Raw genomic sequence first — 21,020 nt, 5'->3', positions numbered from 1 at the left:
AAGCAGTTTGGGAATGTGACAGTCCTGAGGTGAAGTTTAACACATGAGTGAGAGAGCACTGGATTCAAGATCAAGTCCAAATATTTTAGAGATTTTGAATGATTAAATGCAATACTTTCACTTGTTGGACCATTTTGGAAGGCAAAATATATTGGTGACCAATTGTGATAAATAAACCAATTTGTTTTCATAGGTGATATCCATTCTATATTGTCACACAATAATAATATATTTCCCGGTCAGAGCTGTGCACAAATACTCCATCTACTGTATGTGAGCTGTGCACAAATACTCCATCTACTGTATGTGAGCTGTGCACAAATATTCCATCTATGTGCGATGAACCAAGCTTCATCTTTTGCCTCGCCCTTTCTGTAATCAGCCTATGAGCGGTGCTGTGGTGAAACTAGTTGAGAGACGGCGCCTGTTGCAGTCTGTATAATAAAAGAATAAAGAGTTTACAATTTCAAATAGGCCGAAGTTTATGTAGGCTACAACAGAAAATACCGAGCAGCAGATTTAAAGGATTAGGCTACACTTCAAGAGGGGAACATTTTACCTAAGTCAACAATCATTCCAATGGCCCGTGTAGCCACAGCCACTGTTTTATTATTGCCGTTCATACTAACGGTAAGTAAAACATCTTATTTTTCATATTGTAGCATGTGCTGGTAATTAGGTATAGGCTACACGAGCAATAACGGCTCTGTTTTTTTTTAGGTGCGACACTTCTCAGCCAGCCTAGATGTGAGCATCTCAATGACAATGTCGAAAAAACAGTTTTCTTTTTAGGATTGTAACCTTCACTTATCTGAAGAGAACATTTACTTCATATGTCGCTATTTTATTACTCGCCCGTTCATATTTCGCGTGCAACACCGACTACGGACAACATGAGATTGAGAACAAAAACAGTTTAGCTGCGTAATGGTGCCCAGTGGTCATTTGCCTAGAGAAAGTCTGAACACATCTGGTCAATGTCAGTGAAAGAACAGCTGGTAAAAAACTTAGCTCCGATTTTAGAGAATGTCACTGAATATGATATCTATCAACAGCAACAATCGACACTGATATCACTATCACAACTTTCTCCTAGTTTAAATGTTGTGAAAATGATTTGTTCAACATTTTCATTGGGTCTTCTGCATACAGAAGATAACGAATTTATCATAAATTGAATACATACAGCTTCCTGTCGTTGTGACAGTGAACGAAAACTATTAATAGCTTAAAGCTATATACTTTTCAGTTCTAAGTATGCCTGTCATATGTCTTTGATTATGAATTGGCATAAACATGCAATTATAATTTGCCTTGGCAAGAAACTACACGTTAGAACTTCAGAAAGTCTTCATACTTATTCCACATTTTGTTGTGTTACAGCCTGAATTCAAAATGGATTAAATCAATTTATTAAATCTCACCCATCAACACATAATAACGCATAATAATAAAGTGAAAACATGTTTTTAGACATTTTTGCAATTTTATTGAAATGTCATTTACACAAGTATTTACACCCTGAGTCAATACATGTTAAAATCACTTTTGGCTGTGATTACAGCTGTGAGTCTTTCTGGGTAATATTGTACAATATTTGCACATTATTCTTTATAAAATTCTTCAAGCTCTGTCAAGTTGTTTGTTGATCATTGCTAGACAGCCATTTTCAAGTCTTGCCATATATTTTCAAGCTGTTTTAAGTCAAAACTGTAACTAGGCCACTCAGGAACATTCAATATCGTCTTCGTAAGCAACTCTAGTGTATATTTGGCCTTGTGTTTTTGGTTATTGTCCTGCTGAAAGGTGAATTTGTCTCCCAGTGTCTGTTGGAAAGCAGACTGAACTTGGTTTTCCTGTAGGACTTTGCCTGTGCTTAGCTTTATTCCATTTATTTGTATCCTAAAAAAGCTCCCTAGTCCTTGCTGATGGCAAGCATACCCATAACATGATGCAGCCACCAGCATGCTTGAAAATATAAAATATAAAAAAAGACAAAATATTTAAGTACCTTTGAACAGGGTATGGTAGTAGGTGCCAGGCACTCTGGTTTGAGTGTGTCAAGAACTGCAATGCAGTTTTACACGCTCAACAGTTTCCCGTGTGTATCAATAATGGTCCACCACACAAAGGACATCCAGACAACTTGACACAACTGTCTGTCGGAAGCATTGGAGTCAATATGGGCCAGCATCCTTGTGGAATGCTTTCAACAACTTGTAGAGTCCATGCTGTGACGAATTAAGGCTGAAAAGGGGGTGCAACTCAATATTAAGAATATGTTACTAATGTTTAGTACACTCAATGTATAAGCTATTGTACAACTTTTAGTCTGCAGTTGTGAGTTATTTAGAAGCAATGCAGTGTTATTACGGTGTTATTATTACATTAGCATAAAACCCCTAGGCCTTCGTGGTGAGTCAATATTATAATGCTGTATTTTTTCTTTTGTATTTTCTGCAGTTTTTATGTGTGGTGGCAGCAGAAAGCGGTGGGCTGAAGCTGAGAAGACAGAAGAGAGAATGGATCATTCCTCCTAAGAGGTTGAAGGAGAATGTAGATTACACCAGCCAAGAGTACATCGCAAAGGTATGATCTGATCCTATACGTCTTACTCTAACTCATGGAGTGATTCAGATGTTTCTGACAACTATGAGACATGAAAAAGTCTGAGCATGGCATAGCTCTTTAGGCTACACATCAGATAAGTCAGTTGTCTGTCTAGAATGAATCATGCATAATAAGATCCATGAAGATACAGGGCTTTAGCGTTTAGTCAAAATTAGCACTTTGAAAGTTTGTCCATGTCCGTACTTTGAACCAAAGAAGTGCTGAATGTTGTCTTGCTTTCTACTGATCAGGTTGGTTGCATACAATATATCTGTGTCAGCCAGATGTTGTACTCTAAAGTGAAGGTGTAATCGTTATGTTTGATTTCTGTTAGGAACAAGCTGCTCAGAGATACAGCCCAATGGGCGGTCATACCTACAGTCACTGAGCAATGGTTTAGTCTAAAAACAAAACAAATCAAAATAAAATGAAATGTTATTTGTCACATGCGCCGAATTCAACAGGTGTAGTGAAATGCTTACTTACAAGCCCTTAACCAACAATGCAGTTTTAAGAAAAATACCTGCTAAGTAAAAAAAAAATCTAAATAAATACATAAGTAAAAAATAAGAAATAAAAGTAACAAATAATTAAAGAGCAGCAGTACAATTACAATAGTGAGGCTATATACAGGGAGTACCGGTATAGAGTTAATGTGCGGGGGCACCGGTTGGTCAAGGTAATTGAGGTAATGTGTACATGTAGGTAGAGTTATTAAAGTCACTATTCATAGATAATAAACAGAGTAGCAGCGTAAAATAACAAGTCTTTCAACAACACATTCTGCCTGTATCTCTTTTTTACAACTCAAACATGCCATTCATCTATCAATAGTTTCATACCTACAGTATACCTTGATATGAAAGCATGTGTTCAGCTACATCTCCAGATGTACATTTGACATTTAGGCTATACTCCAAAAATAGGTTCTGTAAAAAGAAAAAAGGCTTTTGTGGTATTATCCTAGCTATTCACCGATGCTTATTATCATATCAATACTATTACAATAATAATAGTATTTTACTATCAAGACTGATTAGTATGTGTGTTTGTGACAGATTCGCTCTGATGAGCAGTACACTTCAAAGGTGACCTACTCACTGACTGGGATCGGTGCAGACCAAAACCCCAGGAGCCTATTCACTGTCAACCCAAATACAGGCCTGGTCAGAATCAATGGCATTCTGGACAGAGAGAAGATACCTTCCTACCACGTAAGCTACCCAGTAAAACCTAATCCAAGGAATGGAATGCTTGTGTTCAACATGTAAGAAATTAATGAATGTCTGATGTTCTAACATGGTCTCTCTTTTAGTTACTTGGAGTAGCGACATACAACAATGGAAGCAAAGCAGAGAAGGACATTGACCTGCGTATTTCCGTTGAGGACCAGAATGACTGCCAACCAGTGTTCGTTTTTGGCCAATCTGGATCCGTTAATGAGTCCAGTGCTGCAGGCATGTTCCAATTATTTTAAATGTTTCTATCAAAATTGATGAGAATTAGCAGCCAGAGTAGTGGTAATGGTTCAAGCTGTATCTGTTGTATTAGTAGTGTTATTGCCAGTGTAATCAGTGAAATAGTCACAGTAGTGATACAGTAATAGTAGTAGTAGTCATCGGTGTCATAGTAGTACAGATGTACGATCTTAATTTGATCACATTTGTTGCTGAGAATTTTACCTTCACAGCAGCAAATTCAAATGTTTAGTGTATTTGAGTTTTAAAAAGGCTTCTAAAGTTTGTAATTTCCACTTTAAAATGTCAGACTCTATTTGACCTAATGACCTAATAAAATATGTATAAACCCCTACAAAAATGTGCATTCATTATAATCCACATAATAATTCACATTTCCTTTTGCTGCAGGATTATTTTCCTGCTGTAGCAAACTGGCTCATATAAAGATCCTACATCTGTGGTAGTGGTAGTGGTGGTGGTAGTGGTAATATTAGTAGTGGTAATAGTAATAGTACAGTAGTAGTACTGGTGTACTGCACAAGTAACTCTTCCCTTGGTCAATTCCAGAAACCGTTGTCATGAAAGTTTTAGCCACAGATGCGGATGAAGTGAACACGCCACACTCTCAGATTTACTATAGCATAGTGCAGAAGAGTTCTTCAGATAGCATGTTCGCCATCAACTACCAGACTGGGGAGATCATGGTTCGCCAGACTACGCTGGACAGAGAGGTGAGAGAGATACCTTGGTATACTATTATACAGTGTACTGTGCATCTATGTGACCACAGCACTGTATGCATTGACACTTTCACAGCCAATAATGTTGATATCTACAACAATAAGTAACTAACTATAAGCTCTATTATATTTCTTGGTTGTCTAGACCCAAGACACCTACATCCTGACTGTAAAAGGTTCAGACATGAACGGAGCAATGGGTGGAAACTCAGGAACAGGACAGGTGGTGATTAACATCCTGGACATCAACGACAACATCCCCACCCTGGAGAAAGAATCTGTAAGACCTCAACATCTCACTACTTTTCTATTCTCTATTCAGTATAATAGTGTTTTTATATTTATTATTTTGTAGCGAACAAACCCCAATCAGTATAATAGTGTTTTTATATTTATAATATTGTAGCAACCATAACCCAACACCTAGCAGCCTCGTCGAGAAGTTCAGATCTCTTGGCGCAATGGCTAACGTGTTGGCTTGACAGTTGCTGGACACCCGCAATTCACTGCAATATGTTGCTGGGATGTATGAACTTTTGATGTGTGAATGTGTATTTGCAGTACGAGGGGAGTGTGTTGGAGAACACGGTCAATGTGGAGGTGCTGAGGATCAAAGCCACTGATCTGGACCTGATGTACACTGAGAACTGGCTGGCTGTGTTCACCATCATCTCAGGCAACGAAGCTGGCTACTTCACTATCACTACCGACTCCATGACCAACGAAGGCATTATTATGATAACCAAGGTGTGGGCTCTGATTGAAGATTGACTCAGGCTTGAATTTAATCAAAAGCATATAGAACATTTTCTTTTCATTGTAATTCCAGCCTCAGTGTCTTGCAACTACTAGTCTTCTCAATTCTCATAATATTCCAACATTGTTTGTATCACTTGACTCATTCTACTGTTTATCCCTGCTGTTTGAATCTAAAGGCACTGGACTATGAGGAGCTGAAAGTGCTCAACCTTGCCATAAGTGTTTCCAACAAAGCAGTGTACAACTTTGGCGCCTCCTCTACGAGTGGAGGGATAGGAGGTGGAGGGGTTGCAGGCGGGGGTATGACGGGCGGTGGTAAGACCTACCCCATCAAGATCAACGTGATCAACCAGAAAGAGGGCCCCAAATTCCAGCCAATGGTTAAAGTGGTGACCATCTCTGAGGACTCCACCACAGTCACCATTAACAAGGTCATCACCACCTACGCAGCCATCGACAGTGACACACTACTGACTGCTACCAATGTTAGGTGAGGTCCCAGATGTTTTCATATAGTTTTATCTGAGTAAATAATATTGATGTGATTTTATGTTATAATAATCTCCATCTTACTAAAGGATAATTTAGTTGATCCTAATTGTGTGCTCTTGTCATTATCATTTACTCAGGTATGCCAAAAAATCCGATGTAGACAACTGGCTGATCATCGATGGAAAGACAGCAGAGATCAAGCTGAACAAAGTCCCTGATCGGGAGTCCAAATACTTGGTCAATGGAACATACTACGCCAAGATAATAGCCATCACAACCGGCAAGTACCCATACTAAAAATCAATTTGTCCTCATGCCATTCTGTAAGATATCAAGAAGTCAAGAAATCTGTCCAGAACATTGGTCACTGAAGATGCACTCTAGGACCTTTGCTCCACTTGGAGCTAAAAGAGAATAAGTCAAGTCTGTATGTAATTCTGTATTTTCTTTTGGTGTCCAGATCTGCCATCCAAAACGGCCACAGGGACAATAGCTATCCAGGTGGAGGACTTTAACGACCACTGTCCCATACTGACAGCTACGGCTACGACCATGTGTCTGGGGGACACCGCTGTGTATGTCACGGCTGTGGATGGGGACACCTTTCCCAACGGAGCTCCCTTCAAGTTCAGAGTGATTCAGGGGGACAGCAAACAGAAGTGGACACTGGAGCACCTCAATGGTAACGTAACTAATCTGGGACTTTGGGGTTTAGGAAGCAGATAGACAGTATGGCAAGCTTCATCAAGGGGCTGTTTTGGCTTTATTTTGTTGAGCCTGATAGAAGGTGTTTTAGAAAGAGCAGTCGTAAACTGAACTTAAATTACATATTGTGGTGTGTTTGAATGGAATTGGTGGATAGATTTGATTTCTAGATTTGTATTATTCATGTTTGTTTTGTCTCTCTCATATTTATTTTAGCTACCACTGCCATTTTACGAGACCATGCCCACATGTGGCCAGGTCACTACAAGGTTGTTGTGGAGATCAGTGACCAGCAGGGGAAGGCCTGTGCTGACATCCAGATTCTGAACGTGGTTGTGTGCACCTGTGATCAGGTTAATAAGGTCTGCTTCGCCCGGGAGACGGGCAAGGACGTCACATTAGGAGCATCTGCCATCCTGCTGCTCCTTCTGAGCCTCCTGCTGTTGTTGCGTGAGTAAGCCCTCTGTTAACTTCATACTCTGTTGGCTTCCTCAAACTGCCTACTTGATAAAGATCTAAGAAGGAGAGACTGCTTCATAATGCTGCTGACTAACATATTTCAACATGTTTTGAGTGATTAGTAAGTTGGGCAAGACAAGTCACTTTTGGCTAAAAAGGCGTACCCATTTGAAACTGCCTATTTCTCAGCCCCCGAAACTAGAATATGCATATAATAGTCAGATTAGGATAGAAAACACTCTGAAGTTTCCAAAACTGTAAAATTTTTGTCTATGAGTTAAACAGAACTGATATTGCAGGCGAAAACCTGAGGAAAATCCAACCAGGAAGTGGCCCTGTTTTTGAGACCTCTCTGTTCCCATGCATTCCTATTGCCCATATAAAGGGATATCAATAAGACTTATTTTTCTATGTCTTCCCTAAGGTGTCAACAGCCTTTAGACATAATTTCAGGCTTTTATTTTGAAGAATGAGCGTGAAAGGGCACATTGCGTAAGTGGATAGGTGGGGGCTCTTCGAGTGATTTTTGCGCAAAAGTGAAACGCAGCCATTGTTTCTCTCGGTCCTAGTGAAAAGCCAACTGTCCTGGTTGATATATTATCGAATAGATATTTGAAAAACACCCTGAAGTTGGATCATAAACAACGTTTGACATGTTTCTGTGGACATTATGGATATAATTTGGATTTTTTTCCGGCGTTGTCGCGAACGCTTTTCCCGGTGGATTCCTGGGCATAACGCAGCAATCAAACGGAGGTACAAATGCAAGTATTGCTTGCGCTGTAAAGCATAATTTCAAAATCTGAGACGACAGATGGATTAACAAAAGGCTAAGCTGTGTTTTGCAATATTGCACTTGTGATTTCATGAAATTATATTTTATTATATATCGTTCGCGCTAGGCTACGCTATGCTAGTCAGTGTTTCTGATGACAAATATCCCGGATCCGGGATGGGTAGTCCAGAAAGGTTACCCAGGTTTATTTGACAAAAGCAATGTCGCAAAAAATATATGTTGACATGTGTAATGGAAATGGCAGATATACATGTAGGAGACATTTTCTAAAGATCGACAACATTTTTATCCGTTCTACAGGGGTGGATTTTTATTTTGTCCTACGTTCTTTATTGCGACAAATGATTGCGACAAATGATGATGGAAACAGTGTTTTTTGAGTAAATTATGATTGTTGAATCATTTTGAGGGGTGGATTTTTATTTTGTCCTACGTTCTTTATTGCGACAAATGATTGCGACAAATGATGATGGAAACAGTGTTTTTTGAGTAAATTATGATTGTTGAATCATTTTGAAGGTACGCGATGCACGTTATGTCATCACGCTTCTATAAAACTCCACTCCACATTTCATTCTAAAAGCATACTTCTTGCTTAATCAATTTTTTTCAACTATGAAAATGAAGTTTTCTTTGCATGACAAGGATTGTCCTGGCTTTCAAGAATGCCTGAATTGCTTCGCCTTGTTTTTATGATTGGCTAGAAAGTTTCACCATCCAATTATTTCAGATTTACAGGAGTGAAAGTTTCACCATGGCCCCGAACCATGCACAGGATAGTTGTTTGAATATAGCAAATTTTTGTAAATGATTGCATTCTGTTCATTTTGGCTTTCGCGGGCTACCTGAGACATGAAACAGATAGAGGGCATAAGCTACTGTCACCAATTTATTAGTCCTAATGTGCAATTTGCCAAAATGGAAACACCACTTTTTTTTTCAACACTACACTCTTACAAAAAAGGGTTCAAAAGACGTTCTTCAGCTGTCCCCATACGATAACCCTTTTTGGTTCCAGGTAGAACTCTTTTGGGTTCCTTGTAGAACCCTCTGTGTAAAGGGTTCTACATGGAACTCAAAACGGTTTGACCTGGAATCAAAAAGGGTTCTACCTGGAACCAAAAGTGTTCTACCTGGAACCAAAAAGGGTTCGTCAAAGGGTTATCCTAATACAGCTGAAGAACCCTTTGAGGTTCTAGATAGCACCTTTTTTTCTAAGAGTATATATTTTTTAGGTGTGACGTCATTACGTTTAGCTGTTTTTATTGACTCAAGATAGTTAAATGGAAACACACAATAGCATGCAATTGTCGCATCAATGTTCTGTTCAAACTTTCGAAATGTTGACAACAAATCACTCGACAAGGTAATGTAAACATAGCTATTGATGGGTTATGTCTACAACCCTTTGTCCCAAGGCATTCAGACCTCTCACCTAACAGCATGTCTTGGGCTTTGTGTTTTGTGAACATTAGTTGAAATTTCGAATGTGTGTTTACAGTGGTGCCCCTCCTGCTGCTGTTCTGTCTGTGTGGAGGAGTGGCATCCATAGGTGACTTTAAGGCCATGCCGTTTGACACTAAAGAACACCTGATTCCATATCACACCGAGGGACAAGGAGAAGACAAGGTATTTTATTCATGATGGCACTGCCAATGGATGACATCAAACTTTTCTAGAGGTTGTAAATAAGAATGATCTTTGGACATAGAGTATCAGTCAAAAGTTTGGACACACCTACTCATTCAAGGGTTTTTCCTTATTTTTTACTAATTTCTACATTGTAGAATAATAGTGAAGACATCACAACTATTAAATAACACATATGGAATCATGTAGTAACCAAAAAGTGTTAAACAAATCAAAATATATTTTATATTTGAGATTCTTCAAAGTAGCAACCCTTTGCCTTGATGACAGCTTTGCACACTCTGGCATTCTCTCAACCAGCTTCATGAGGTAATCACCTGGAATGCATTTCAATTAACAGGTGTGCCTTGTCAAAAGCTAATTTGTGAAATTTCTTTCCTTAATGCGTTTCAGCCAATCAGTTGGCTGGGTTGGTATACAGATACGTCATCAGATACGTCATCAGAGAGCGCAACAGAACATTGTACTGTCTACACTCGGTTTGTTGTTTATATTAAAATATTTTCATTAAATACATTTTAATCAGAACTAAAGTTTTGTTGCTAAGGATTCCACGACGCGGTTAGCCTTTACAGCTGGGACTGCAAGTTTATGTTCCATTTTTTGCGTTGATTCTGCGAGTGCTAGTTGGCTGTACTACAGACACCTGTCGTCATCGTGGGAAAGACTCATTGTTATCTTTTCGTAAATCAACTGGTTTCAGTAAAGTGCCAACCTGGATACTAAGGAGATCCTGAGGGAAATCGACGAGTACCAAAAGCTTTACACTATGGAGGAACAACATACTCCATCATGGAAAGATCTGACTACCTCACAAAATAACTTTAACCCGACAAAAAAAAGTAAAACAGATTAATCTACAGACACGGACGATTTACTTACCATTGAAGTAGAGGCAAGTGCTCTGGCTGGAATCCATGCAACACTGGAAAAGTTGTGTGAGGAGGTAGCAGGGCTGAGGGGGAGTTTAGCCAGAGTGAAATTCTCACGTTCCAAGGAGAAAACAAGGCACTCACAGCCAAGGTAAAAATCCACGATTCCAACATGGATTGTCTACTCAGGGGAAACAGGGTGATGGAGTCGCTACTAGACATACAAAGTCGTAGCATGCGTGAAAATCAATTTTTTTATGGGATTCCTGAGGACGAATCCAATAATCCAGAGGGCGCGATCAGAGAATTTATGCAATCCGCCTTGAAACTTCCTATGGAGACTGTAAACAAGGTGGCTTTCCACCAAGTACAGCTCAGAGCGACAAGACCAAGGGTCCCCGACCGATCATCGCAAAATTTGAACACTGCCAACAAAAGGAGCTGATCAAAAGCAGAGGAAGGGAGCTTAAAGGGACCAAATTCGGTCTCAGTGACCAAGGGAGATAAACGAACGTCGTAAGAGACTGTATCCGGTAAAAAGGCAACAAAGGGAGACGGGTAAGCGTGCCTTTCTCTTTGTAGATGGACAGCTGTTCCGAGACAGCGCCATAACAACATGGCTGTACTAAATTCTACAGGGACTTCAGGTTACGAAATAAAGAAAGTATGGGAACTGTAAAAATGAAGTGGATATGAAGTGGATATGAACACACACATACTCAATTACATGCTTGCTTACACATATAGACTTATACATACACACACACACCTGATCTCGCTCTATCTCTCTCTTTTCTCTTTATTGTCGAGAACTGTTTTAAAATGTAATATGTTTATTGTTTGTCTATCTTTTTTATGTATTTGTCTACAAGTTTATATATGTTTACAACAAGCAAGGGGAAGATATCAGAATAGGGGCACTGGGGAATAATAACATATTGTACGGAATACATTTGTACTGTAGTGAAGCCGTCTCTAGAGTAATGCAAGGTCTCTTTCATGATCATGTGAAACGTCAATTGCTATGGAAATGCTGGGATGTGTTTCTCAATTATGTTAAAGGTAATTATGATGCAACTATGATGGTGATACGATATTGATTACAATTATCATCATGAATATTAAGTCTATAGGCACTACATGTTACACACATAGACACTCAACCATGCAAATTGGCAGAGTTATTATTCATCTGGACATCACATATTATAGTCTTACTCTTATACAGAATTCGTACACACTCACTAAATCACATCCAATATACACATCAACCTACTCAGATTTACTACACACATAATATCTTGTCTCAATTTTCTAACATCTGTGGTATTGGCTCACAGGCAAACAGACAAGGGAATAAAACAAATATTGCTAGAACCTATTTCTTGAACTCTAAATATCAGACCTTTGAAAGCTCTAATTTTGACCGTCATAATACCTCTGATGGCAGTAACTTTACAAGCACTAATTATGGTCAATTTAGACTGAGAATAGGATCTAGTTAAGGTAAGGGGTGAAAAAAGTATAGCCAGTTATAATTGTAACTGTCACGTTCGTCGTATGGAGGAAGAGAGGAGGACCAAGGCGCAGCGTGATAGGAATACATTCTTCTATTTATTATATCGAAACGAAGAACACTTGACAAACTATACAAAAAGCAACAAAACGAACGTGAAGCTATATACGAAAAAGTGCAGACACAGGCAACTTACACATAGACAATAACCCACGAAATCCCTAAAGAATATGGCTGCCTAAATATGGTTCCCAATCAGAGACAATGATAAACAGCTGCCTCTAATTGAGAACCAATCTAGGCAACCATAGACATACAAACACCTAGACTAGAAAACACCCCATAAACATACAAAACCCCTAGACAAGCCGAAACACATAAATCCCCCATGTCACACCCTGACCTAACCAAAATAATAAAGAAAACAAAGATGACTAAGGCCAGGGCGTGACAGTAACGGTTTAGCAGATTATAAAAAAAGATCAGTCTTTACATGGCTAAAAGAAAAGGAATATAACATATACTGTATACAGGAAACTCACTCTACATCCTCAGATGAAGTTGCGTGGACAAAGGAATGGGGTGGTGAAAAATGTTTCTGTCATGGACAAAGGAACTCAAAAGGTGTGATATTAATTAACAACAATTTCGATCTGAATGTGCAAATAGTCAGGAATGATTCGCAAGGAAGGTGGATCTTTTTGAATATGAAAGTGGACGAAAAAGAGATTTGGCTCATTAATCTACATGGTCCAAATCAGGATGATCCATACCTCTTCGAAAACATTTATACTTATTTATTGAACTTACAGGCAACAAATGATCAAATCATTATGGTAGGAGACTATAACACAGTGTTAAGTACCTCAATGGACCGTAAAGGTAATCACTCTACAAACTATTATCACCGTGCCCTTAAGGAATTCACAAATATTATGGAAACGTTACAAATAGTGGATATTTGGAGACTAAAAAACCCGACCTAGTGAGATATACAGTTGACGTCGGAAGTTTACATACACTTTGGTTGGAGTCATTAAAAAAAATGTTTTAACCACTCCACAAATTTCTTGTTAACAAACTATAGTTTTGACAAGTCGGTTAGGACATATACTGTGTGCATGACACAAGTAATTTTTCCAACAATTGTTTACAGACAGATTATTTCACTTGTAATTCACTGCTTCACAATTCCAGTGGGTCAGTAGTTTACATACACTAAGTTGACTGTGCCTTTAAACAGCTTGGAAAATTCCAGAAAATTATGTCATGGCTTTAGAAGCTTCTGATGGGCTAATTGACATCATTTGAGTCAATTGGAGGTGTACCTGTGGATGTATTTCAAGGCCTACCTTCAAACTCAGTGCCTCTTTGCTTGACATCATGGGAAAATCTAAAGAAATCAGCCAAGACCTCAGAAAATAAATTGTAGACCTCCACAAGTCTGGTTCATCCTTGGGAGCGATTTCCAAAAGCCTGAAGGTACCACGTTCATCTGTACAAACAATAGTAAGCAAGTATAAACACCATGGGACCATGCAGCCGTCATACCGCTCAGGAAGGAAACGCGTTCTGTCTCCTAGAGATGAATGTACTTTGGTGCGAAAAGAGCAAATAAATTCCAGAACAACAGCAAAGGACCTTGTGAAGATGCTGGATAAAACAAGTACAAAAGTATCTATATCCACAGTAAAACGAGTCCTATATCGACATAACCTGAGAGGCCCCTCAGCAAGGAAGAAGCCACTGCTCCAAAACCGCCATACAAAAGCCAGACTACGGTTTGCAACTGCACATGGGGACAAAGATCGTATTTTTTGGAGAAATGTCCTCTGGTCTGATGAAACAAAAATAGAACTGTTTGGCCATAATGACCATCATTGTGTTTGGAGGAAAAAGGGGGATGCTTGCAAGCTGAAGAACACCATCCCAACTGTGAAGCACAGGGGTGACAGCATCATGTTGTGGGGGTGCTTTGCTGCAGGAGGGTCTGGTTCACTTCACAAAATAGATGGCATTATGAGGATGGAAAATTATGTGGATATTTGGAAGCAACATCTCAAGACATCAGTCAAGAAGTTAAAGCTTGGTTGCAAATGAGTCTTCCAAATGGACAATGACCCCAAGCATACATCCAAAGTTGTGGCAAAATGGCTTAAGGACAACAAAGTCAAGGTATTGGAGTGGCCATCACAAAGCCTCAATCCTATAGGAAATGTGTGGGCAGAACTGAAAAAGTGTTTGCGAGCAAGGATGCCTACAAACCTGACTGAGTTACACCAGCTCTGTCAGGAGGAATGGGCCAAAATTCACCCAACTTATTGTGGGAAGCTTGTGTAAGGCTGCCCTAAACGTTTGACCCAAGTTAAACAATTGAAAGGCAATGCTACCAAATACTAATTGGTGGGAGATCTGTCAACGTGCCCTTGAGCAGGGCATTGACCCTGGATGCTTCTGTGTGTCGCTCTGAATGGGAGTCTGTTGTATGACTGGTATGGTGTAGTTGTTGAGCGGCTTCACTGCAAGTATATTGTATGTTTCGGGTATTCAATAAAAAAAAAGTGTGAAATCAATCAATAATATTTTATATTTCAGTTTCTTCAATTTAGCAACTCTTTGCCTTGACAGCTTTGCACACTCTTGGCATTCTCTCAACCAGCTTCATGAGGTAGTCACATGGAATGCTTTTCAATTAACAGGTGTGCCTTGTTAAAAGTTAACTTGTGGAATTTCTTTCCTTCTTAATGCGTTGGAGCCAATCAGTTGGGTTGTGACAAGGTAGGATAGGTATACAGAAGATAGCTCTATTTGGTAAAAGACCAAGTCCATATTATGGCAAGAACAGCTCAAATAAGCAATGAGAAACGACAGTCCATCATTACTTTAAGACAATCCAGAAAATGTGAAGAACTTTGAAAGTTTCTTCAAGTGCAGTCGCAAAAACCATCAAGCGCTATGATGGAACTGGCCACAGGAAAGGAAGACCCAGAGTTACCTCTGCTGCAGAGGATAAGTTCATTATAGTTAACTGCACCTCAGATTGCAAGCATGAAGGAGGAGGTGTGATGGTGTGGGGGTGTGGTGCTGGTGACACTGTCTGTGATTTATTTAGAATTCAAGGCACACTTAACCAGCATGGCTACCACAGCATTCTAAAGCGATACGCAATCCCATCTGGTTTGCGCTTAGTGGGACTATCATTTGTTTCTCAACAGGCCAATGACCCAACACACCTCCAGGCTGCGTAAGGGCTATTTGACCAAGAAGGATAGTGATGGAGTGCTGCATCAGATGACCTGGCCTTTACAATCATCCGACCTGAAACCCAATTGAGATGGTTTGGGATCAGTTGGACGGCAGAATGAAGGAAAAGCAGCCAACAAGTGCTCAGCATATGTGGGAACGCCTTCAAGACAGTTGATAAAGCATTCCAGGTGAAGTTGGTTGAATGCCAAGAGTGTGTGTGCAAAGCTGTCATCAAGGCAAAGGGTGGCTCCTTTGAAGAATCTCAAATATAACATATATTTTGATAAGTTTAACACTTTTTTGGTTACTACATGATTCCATATGCGTTATTTCATAGTTTTGATGTCTTCACTATTATTCTACAATGTAGAAAATAGTAGAAAAAAAAAAAAAAAAACTTGAATGAGTAGGTGTGTCCAAACTTTTGACTGGTACTGTACATTTATTATGTTCCATTTCCAAGTTGAAATTTGGCCCACTCATTTCCTATCACAGGAAGTTCCACTCCTGCAAATTCCTGTGGCGATAGATGGCTCCATCAAAGTTGTTGACTTGGCAAACAACGGGGGGGGGATGGGATTAATAAGAGATGCAGGCGCTGCAGGAGGATCAGCAGGAGGGGTGTTCGGGGACAGCTTCACCCGGTCCGCAATAAACACATGGGAGCACAACCATTCCCATGGCTCCCACCAGCCCAGTGGCAGAGTGAAGGTGAGCTATGGCGTGGGTGGAGGAACCATGACTGGACATGAACACTTCTCCAGATATGGAGCTGGAGCTTATGACGGGGTCGCTCTCTCCGAGGGAGTCCTAGAGGAGTACTACTCTGCAGTGAGTATCTTAGATCATGATCGTTTGAAGACCAGTAAAAGTGTGTATCCATTAGTATTGAGATTATACTGAGTCGGTGAAAGTGAACTTCTTGGATTACTCCATTGACATAGGAGTTGAGGGCAGCATTATTGTAGCCATTTTGATTAAATGTGTTAATATACTGTATCTGTTCCTATCATATGACCTTTGCAGAAGGCCAATCATGCTGCGCGGAACGACCAACAGAGAGATGACCTACTGATCTACGACTACGAAGGTCAGGGGTCACCGGTAGGCTCTGTTGGCTGCTGCAGCCTCCTAGGGGCCGATGACGACCTGGACTTCCTCAACGACCTGGGGCCCAAGTTCAAGACCTTGGCTAAGATCTGCCAGGGGTCGATAGCTATGGAGGCAGAGACTGTCAACATGTCTGTGTCATCCCCTAGACCTAAGCCTACCACATCCACCCACACAGAGGTCAATAGAGACACAGCTCTCAATGTCAACACCCTGAACACCTCATCCACCTCCTCTACCTCCTCCACACGCCTGCAGGAGAACCTGGTTCCTCGGGCCCAAGGATCAGCCACCATCCGCAAGGTTCAGGAGAACAAGGTGATGCCCAACAAGACCCTCTTCATCCAGCAGCCCCCTATTTACTACGCCGCTGCCCCCACCATGTGCATGGTGGAGCCCCAGTTGGTGTTGGTGGAGCAGAGAGGGGGAGGTGGTTATGTCCATGCCCAGCAGGCGGTAAGCCAGGTGGGGGTAGGGATGGGTCAGGGGGTGGTGCAGGTAGGAGGGCTCCATGGTTCTCAGGGCATGATTTTACTGGAGAGGCAGGTAGGAGTAGTTGGCAGTGAGGAAGGACAAGGTCATGTTGTTATGGGCGCAAGCCAGGTCTTACAGGGAGCGGGCCACACTATTATTGGGGGAAGTCACATTATTACAGAGACGAGCCAAACCATTACACGGGGAGGCCAGGTTCTACAGGGGGCAGACCAGACCATGATCGGAAAAGGCCATCTATCGCCAGGAGGAAACTTCTCACAGGGAAGCCTGTCCGGGTCCAGGAAAGTGCTGGTTGTTGAGAGTGGGTCTGGGTCAGCCTCGGCAGCAGGGAGCAGCGCAGGCTTAGGGGCTGCCCAGGTCACCATGCTGCAGAGAGGCCAGGGGTTAGAGGTCAAATGTCATAGTGTAGAAGTGAGAGGTCAGAGTGGTGCTTCCTCGTTGAGCTCCAGCTCCCTGTGTGGCACGGCAGGGTCAAACGAGGCCTCTGCTACTGCTGTCAAAGTCACCACCACTCCCACAGCTGCACCCTGTAGTAGCAGCAGCCACACCGCTGTGGTGCAAGAGAAGAAAATATCTGTCACTGAGAAATACGTTGAGACCAGTACTATAGCATAGAAAAACAACTTCACATCAGCTTGATAACATACTGTACACTGTGGGTTTAAAGGTGATTTATTTTTTAGTCAATAAAGCAACAATCTAGGGAGAGAGAAAGAGATAGAGAGGTACTGGTGCTCTCTGCTGGTCTGACTGGTGCTCTCTGCTGGTCTGAAATACAGGAATTCTAACCATTGTTTGCTAACAACTCTTTTATAACACTTTTAGTTTTTATTATCACGATTACCAGATGGTATATAATCATAAATATGATTCATTGATACATTGTGAATTAATGATTGAGTTGAAGATAATTGATTACAGAAGAAGAAATTGAATAAAAATAATGAAATCATGGAATCGAATCAGTATTTGAAAGGAGTGAAATATTTTTCTAAACATTCAAATGTTGTGGTGGGTGATGTATTAATTGTTCAGGTGAGAAAATGTGTCTATCTTTGATAAAGATTTTTTTTACTGGCATTGTCAATTCTTGATCTAATTCATAGATCAGTAGGTCAAGGTTTCCAAGCGGGACATACAAAATTATGGTACCAGAGAAGTGTGGGACCCGTCAAAAATCCCCTATTTTTCTCTTATAGTTTACATTTTAAGCCAAAGAGTGTCTTGTTTTTCTGTTGGGTTTCATATGCATTAATTTATCCCATGATATTCAAATTATTGATGCAAAGGTAATATTATTTTGGGAAAATGTACATTAAATTATGCCTATATTTTTGTTCATCTCAACATTCGGGCTAAAAATAGAGATTATGTAAGATTTTTACCGTGGGCTTGCCTTATTATGCACTGATATGCATTAAAGCAGGGGTGTAAAATGTGTTTTGCCCCTGGGGCCACATTCAGTATTCAACGAGGTTCGGGGGGCTGCATTGAAAATGTGTTATATTTCTCGCCGTGAAAATTTGCAGTTCTCTATCCATAGTTTGGGGAATTTTCAATGCTCCCTGACTGTCTTTCATTTCAGTGGTTATTAGCGAGCTGGACACAGTCAAGTTTCTGTATGAATGCAGGTCCATTATCAATTCTACACAGTTTCAATTTGGTTTTAGTCATTTTAAAGTATATTGATAACATACTGTGTTATCAATAGTTCGTATCCCCCCACAAATTATTATTAGTTTTATATATATATATATATATATATATAAACTCTTTATTATTATTATTATTGTTGTTTTTTTACTCAAAGAAGTAGACACCCCTGCAGACACCCCTGCATTAAAGTATGAGATTGATGTTGCTGTTAATGCTACTGGTGTTTTTGCCAATTCTGACCTGGCTGCAAACTTTCATGTCTAATATATTATACTGTATGTGTCATGAGATATGGCGTCTGCCTGCACTATGTCTGTCCTTCATTGTGAACTAAAAAGTTGTATTAAATGTTTTCTGATTTTGAGAGAATAATAAACTTGAACATATACCATACACATTCAGTTAGTCATGTGTTATGGTTTCCTTTCATTTCTTTCTTACTCTCACTCCTGTAGTGTTTCAGTGGTTCTTCTGGAGATTGAGAGTGGAAAATCCTGTTTTATAGTATCACTCTTATCACACCTTGACATCTTTACATACTGTAGTTCAGATGTCACTGCTCAACCAAAAAAAACTAAAGATGGCTCTACAAAAGAGGACTTTTGACTCACCTCCCACCACCCACTCACAGAATTCATTGGGAAATCTATTGCTTTTCAGAGTTGATCACTGATGTCTGTCAGGAACAATATTATCACAGATGAAGTACCAGAAGAATGTTAAAGGAGTATTTGATTCCATAAGAATGTTAAAACCAGCTGAATTGCTACTGTGATATGGTGCTGGACTCTTAATTCAGAACAATGTAATGAGAAGTTGGGGGGGGGCTTCTGTCTAAACTGTTGCTGTTTGCAATGGGCAGGGATGTAGTGGTGCTGGAGCGCGCTTTCAATTTGAGAATACACAGAGCTGGTAAAAATATTTCTGGAAAATTATTTCTGAAGCTGAATCAATGTCCTAAAAGATCACATAATGATGAATGAGTATTTTACACAACAGAACTGACTATAATACCACAGCATACTAGGCTTATAACGGTACTTTTACACCAAAAACACCTAATTTCTAGTGATTTCTTTAGGAGCTGAAACTGAATAGTAGCATTTCTTTTCTCATGAGGCCAGAATGCAACAGTGTGCGTCACTAGGCAGGATACATGTATATATGCTTTGATTGAAACAAAACACAAGACAGGTTAAAAGTTTGTTAAAACCATCTGCTCTAATTCGCTCACGAAACAGTAATTGAAGAATATCTAAATGCATATTCTCAAGAAACTGCTTCAGATCAAACTATTGGCATGCAGACGCAGTTTGGATATTTCACTAGTTAAAATGTGAAGAATTATCATTCAAGAAGGATGGTGATAATGGCCTATTTTGAAATGAGTTATTCCTAACTCAGTGTTTAAGGTTATTAAAATAGAAAAATCAGGCAGACAGGCACTGGGGCATTCAGTTGCTGTTTGATTGAACATTAGAATGGGTAAAACAAGTCACCTAAACAACTTTGAGCATGGTATGATCGTCGGGTCCAGACGCGCCGGATCCAGTCTTTCAGATAAGGCCGCCCTCCTGAGTTTTTCACGCACAACGGTGTCTAAAGTTTATCAATAAGGGTGCGACAAACAAAAAATACCCAGTCAGCGGCAGTCCTGTGGACAAAAACAGCTTGTTGATAAGAGAATTTGAAGGAGAGTGGCCTGCGCAGTCCGCAGATCTCAACCCAATAGAGCAGGTTTGGGATGAGATGGAACGGGCTGGTCGCTGCATGAATGTACCGCTGTCCAGTCTGCAGCAACTGTGTGATGCCATCCCGTTAGCATGGACCAACATCCCTGTGGAACGTTTCCAACAGCTTGTAGAATACCCTGAACAATTCAGGCTCTTCTGGAGACAAAGGGGGTCCGACCCGGTACTAGATGGTTGTACCTAATAAACTGTGTATAGTACCATGGCATATGCTAACATACATATAAATAATGCAGTACAGTGTTATATATGAAAATTGGTGATATAGGCAGGAGACCTCACATAATGTGTCAGATAGGTGACCTGATCTCAGATTTTCTATTCTAAGCTAATATGACAGACAAGTGACACATACAGTATTACTCCTATGGTCTGATGTAAAAGACAGGAGACTGATGGTAAGAGGCAAAAGGTAGTAATGTGCATAATCAACGCTGGGGTTGCGGCACTTATAGTCTGAGTAAATTCAGACAGATTAAAGTTACTCTGGGGACACATCTGCATATAACACAATGTCACTGTTGATGTACCTGGAACAGGTTAACATTACTAAGAAAGTGACTCTAACTCTTGTTTCGTCCACACCCCGGCATAACTCAGGAATAAACCTAACCCTAACTTCACGTCCACACCCAGTCTCAACCCTTGCCATAGCCTAAGACTGGCCTACCTGTGGTTTTGAGTCCTCCTGTTGGTTTCTAAT

General features: G+C 40.3%; 1 protein-coding gene across 1 annotated transcript; it reads left to right on the top strand.

Annotated features, from left to right (window-relative positions):
* The first annotated feature begins 374 nt into the window (after positions 1-374).
* Positions 375-17,861, top strand: LOC139550662 (desmoglein-2-like protein). The gene is made up of 14 exons (XM_071361688.1): positions 375-630; positions 2,464-2,589; positions 3,669-3,824; positions 3,926-4,067; positions 4,638-4,801; positions 4,956-5,090; positions 5,372-5,557; positions 5,746-6,059; positions 6,199-6,341; positions 6,522-6,743; positions 6,983-7,216; positions 9,523-9,650; positions 15,801-16,136; positions 16,332-17,861. The coding sequence occupies exons 1-14, from the start codon at positions 580-582 to the stop codon at positions 17,523-17,525; spliced, it is 3,531 nt and encodes a 1,176-aa protein (XP_071217789.1). The 5' UTR covers positions 375-579; the 3' UTR covers positions 17,526-17,861.
* Positions 17,862-21,020: the final 3,159 nt, after the last annotated feature.

This window comes from Salvelinus alpinus, chromosome 23 (assembly GCF_045679555.1).
Source record: "Salvelinus alpinus chromosome 23, SLU_Salpinus.1, whole genome shotgun sequence".
Classification (NCBI taxonomy): Eukaryota; Metazoa; Chordata; class Actinopteri; order Salmoniformes; family Salmonidae; genus Salvelinus; species Salvelinus alpinus.
The sequence above is the reverse complement of the archived record's forward strand: the minus strand, read 5'-3'. Positions and strand labels throughout refer to the sequence as shown.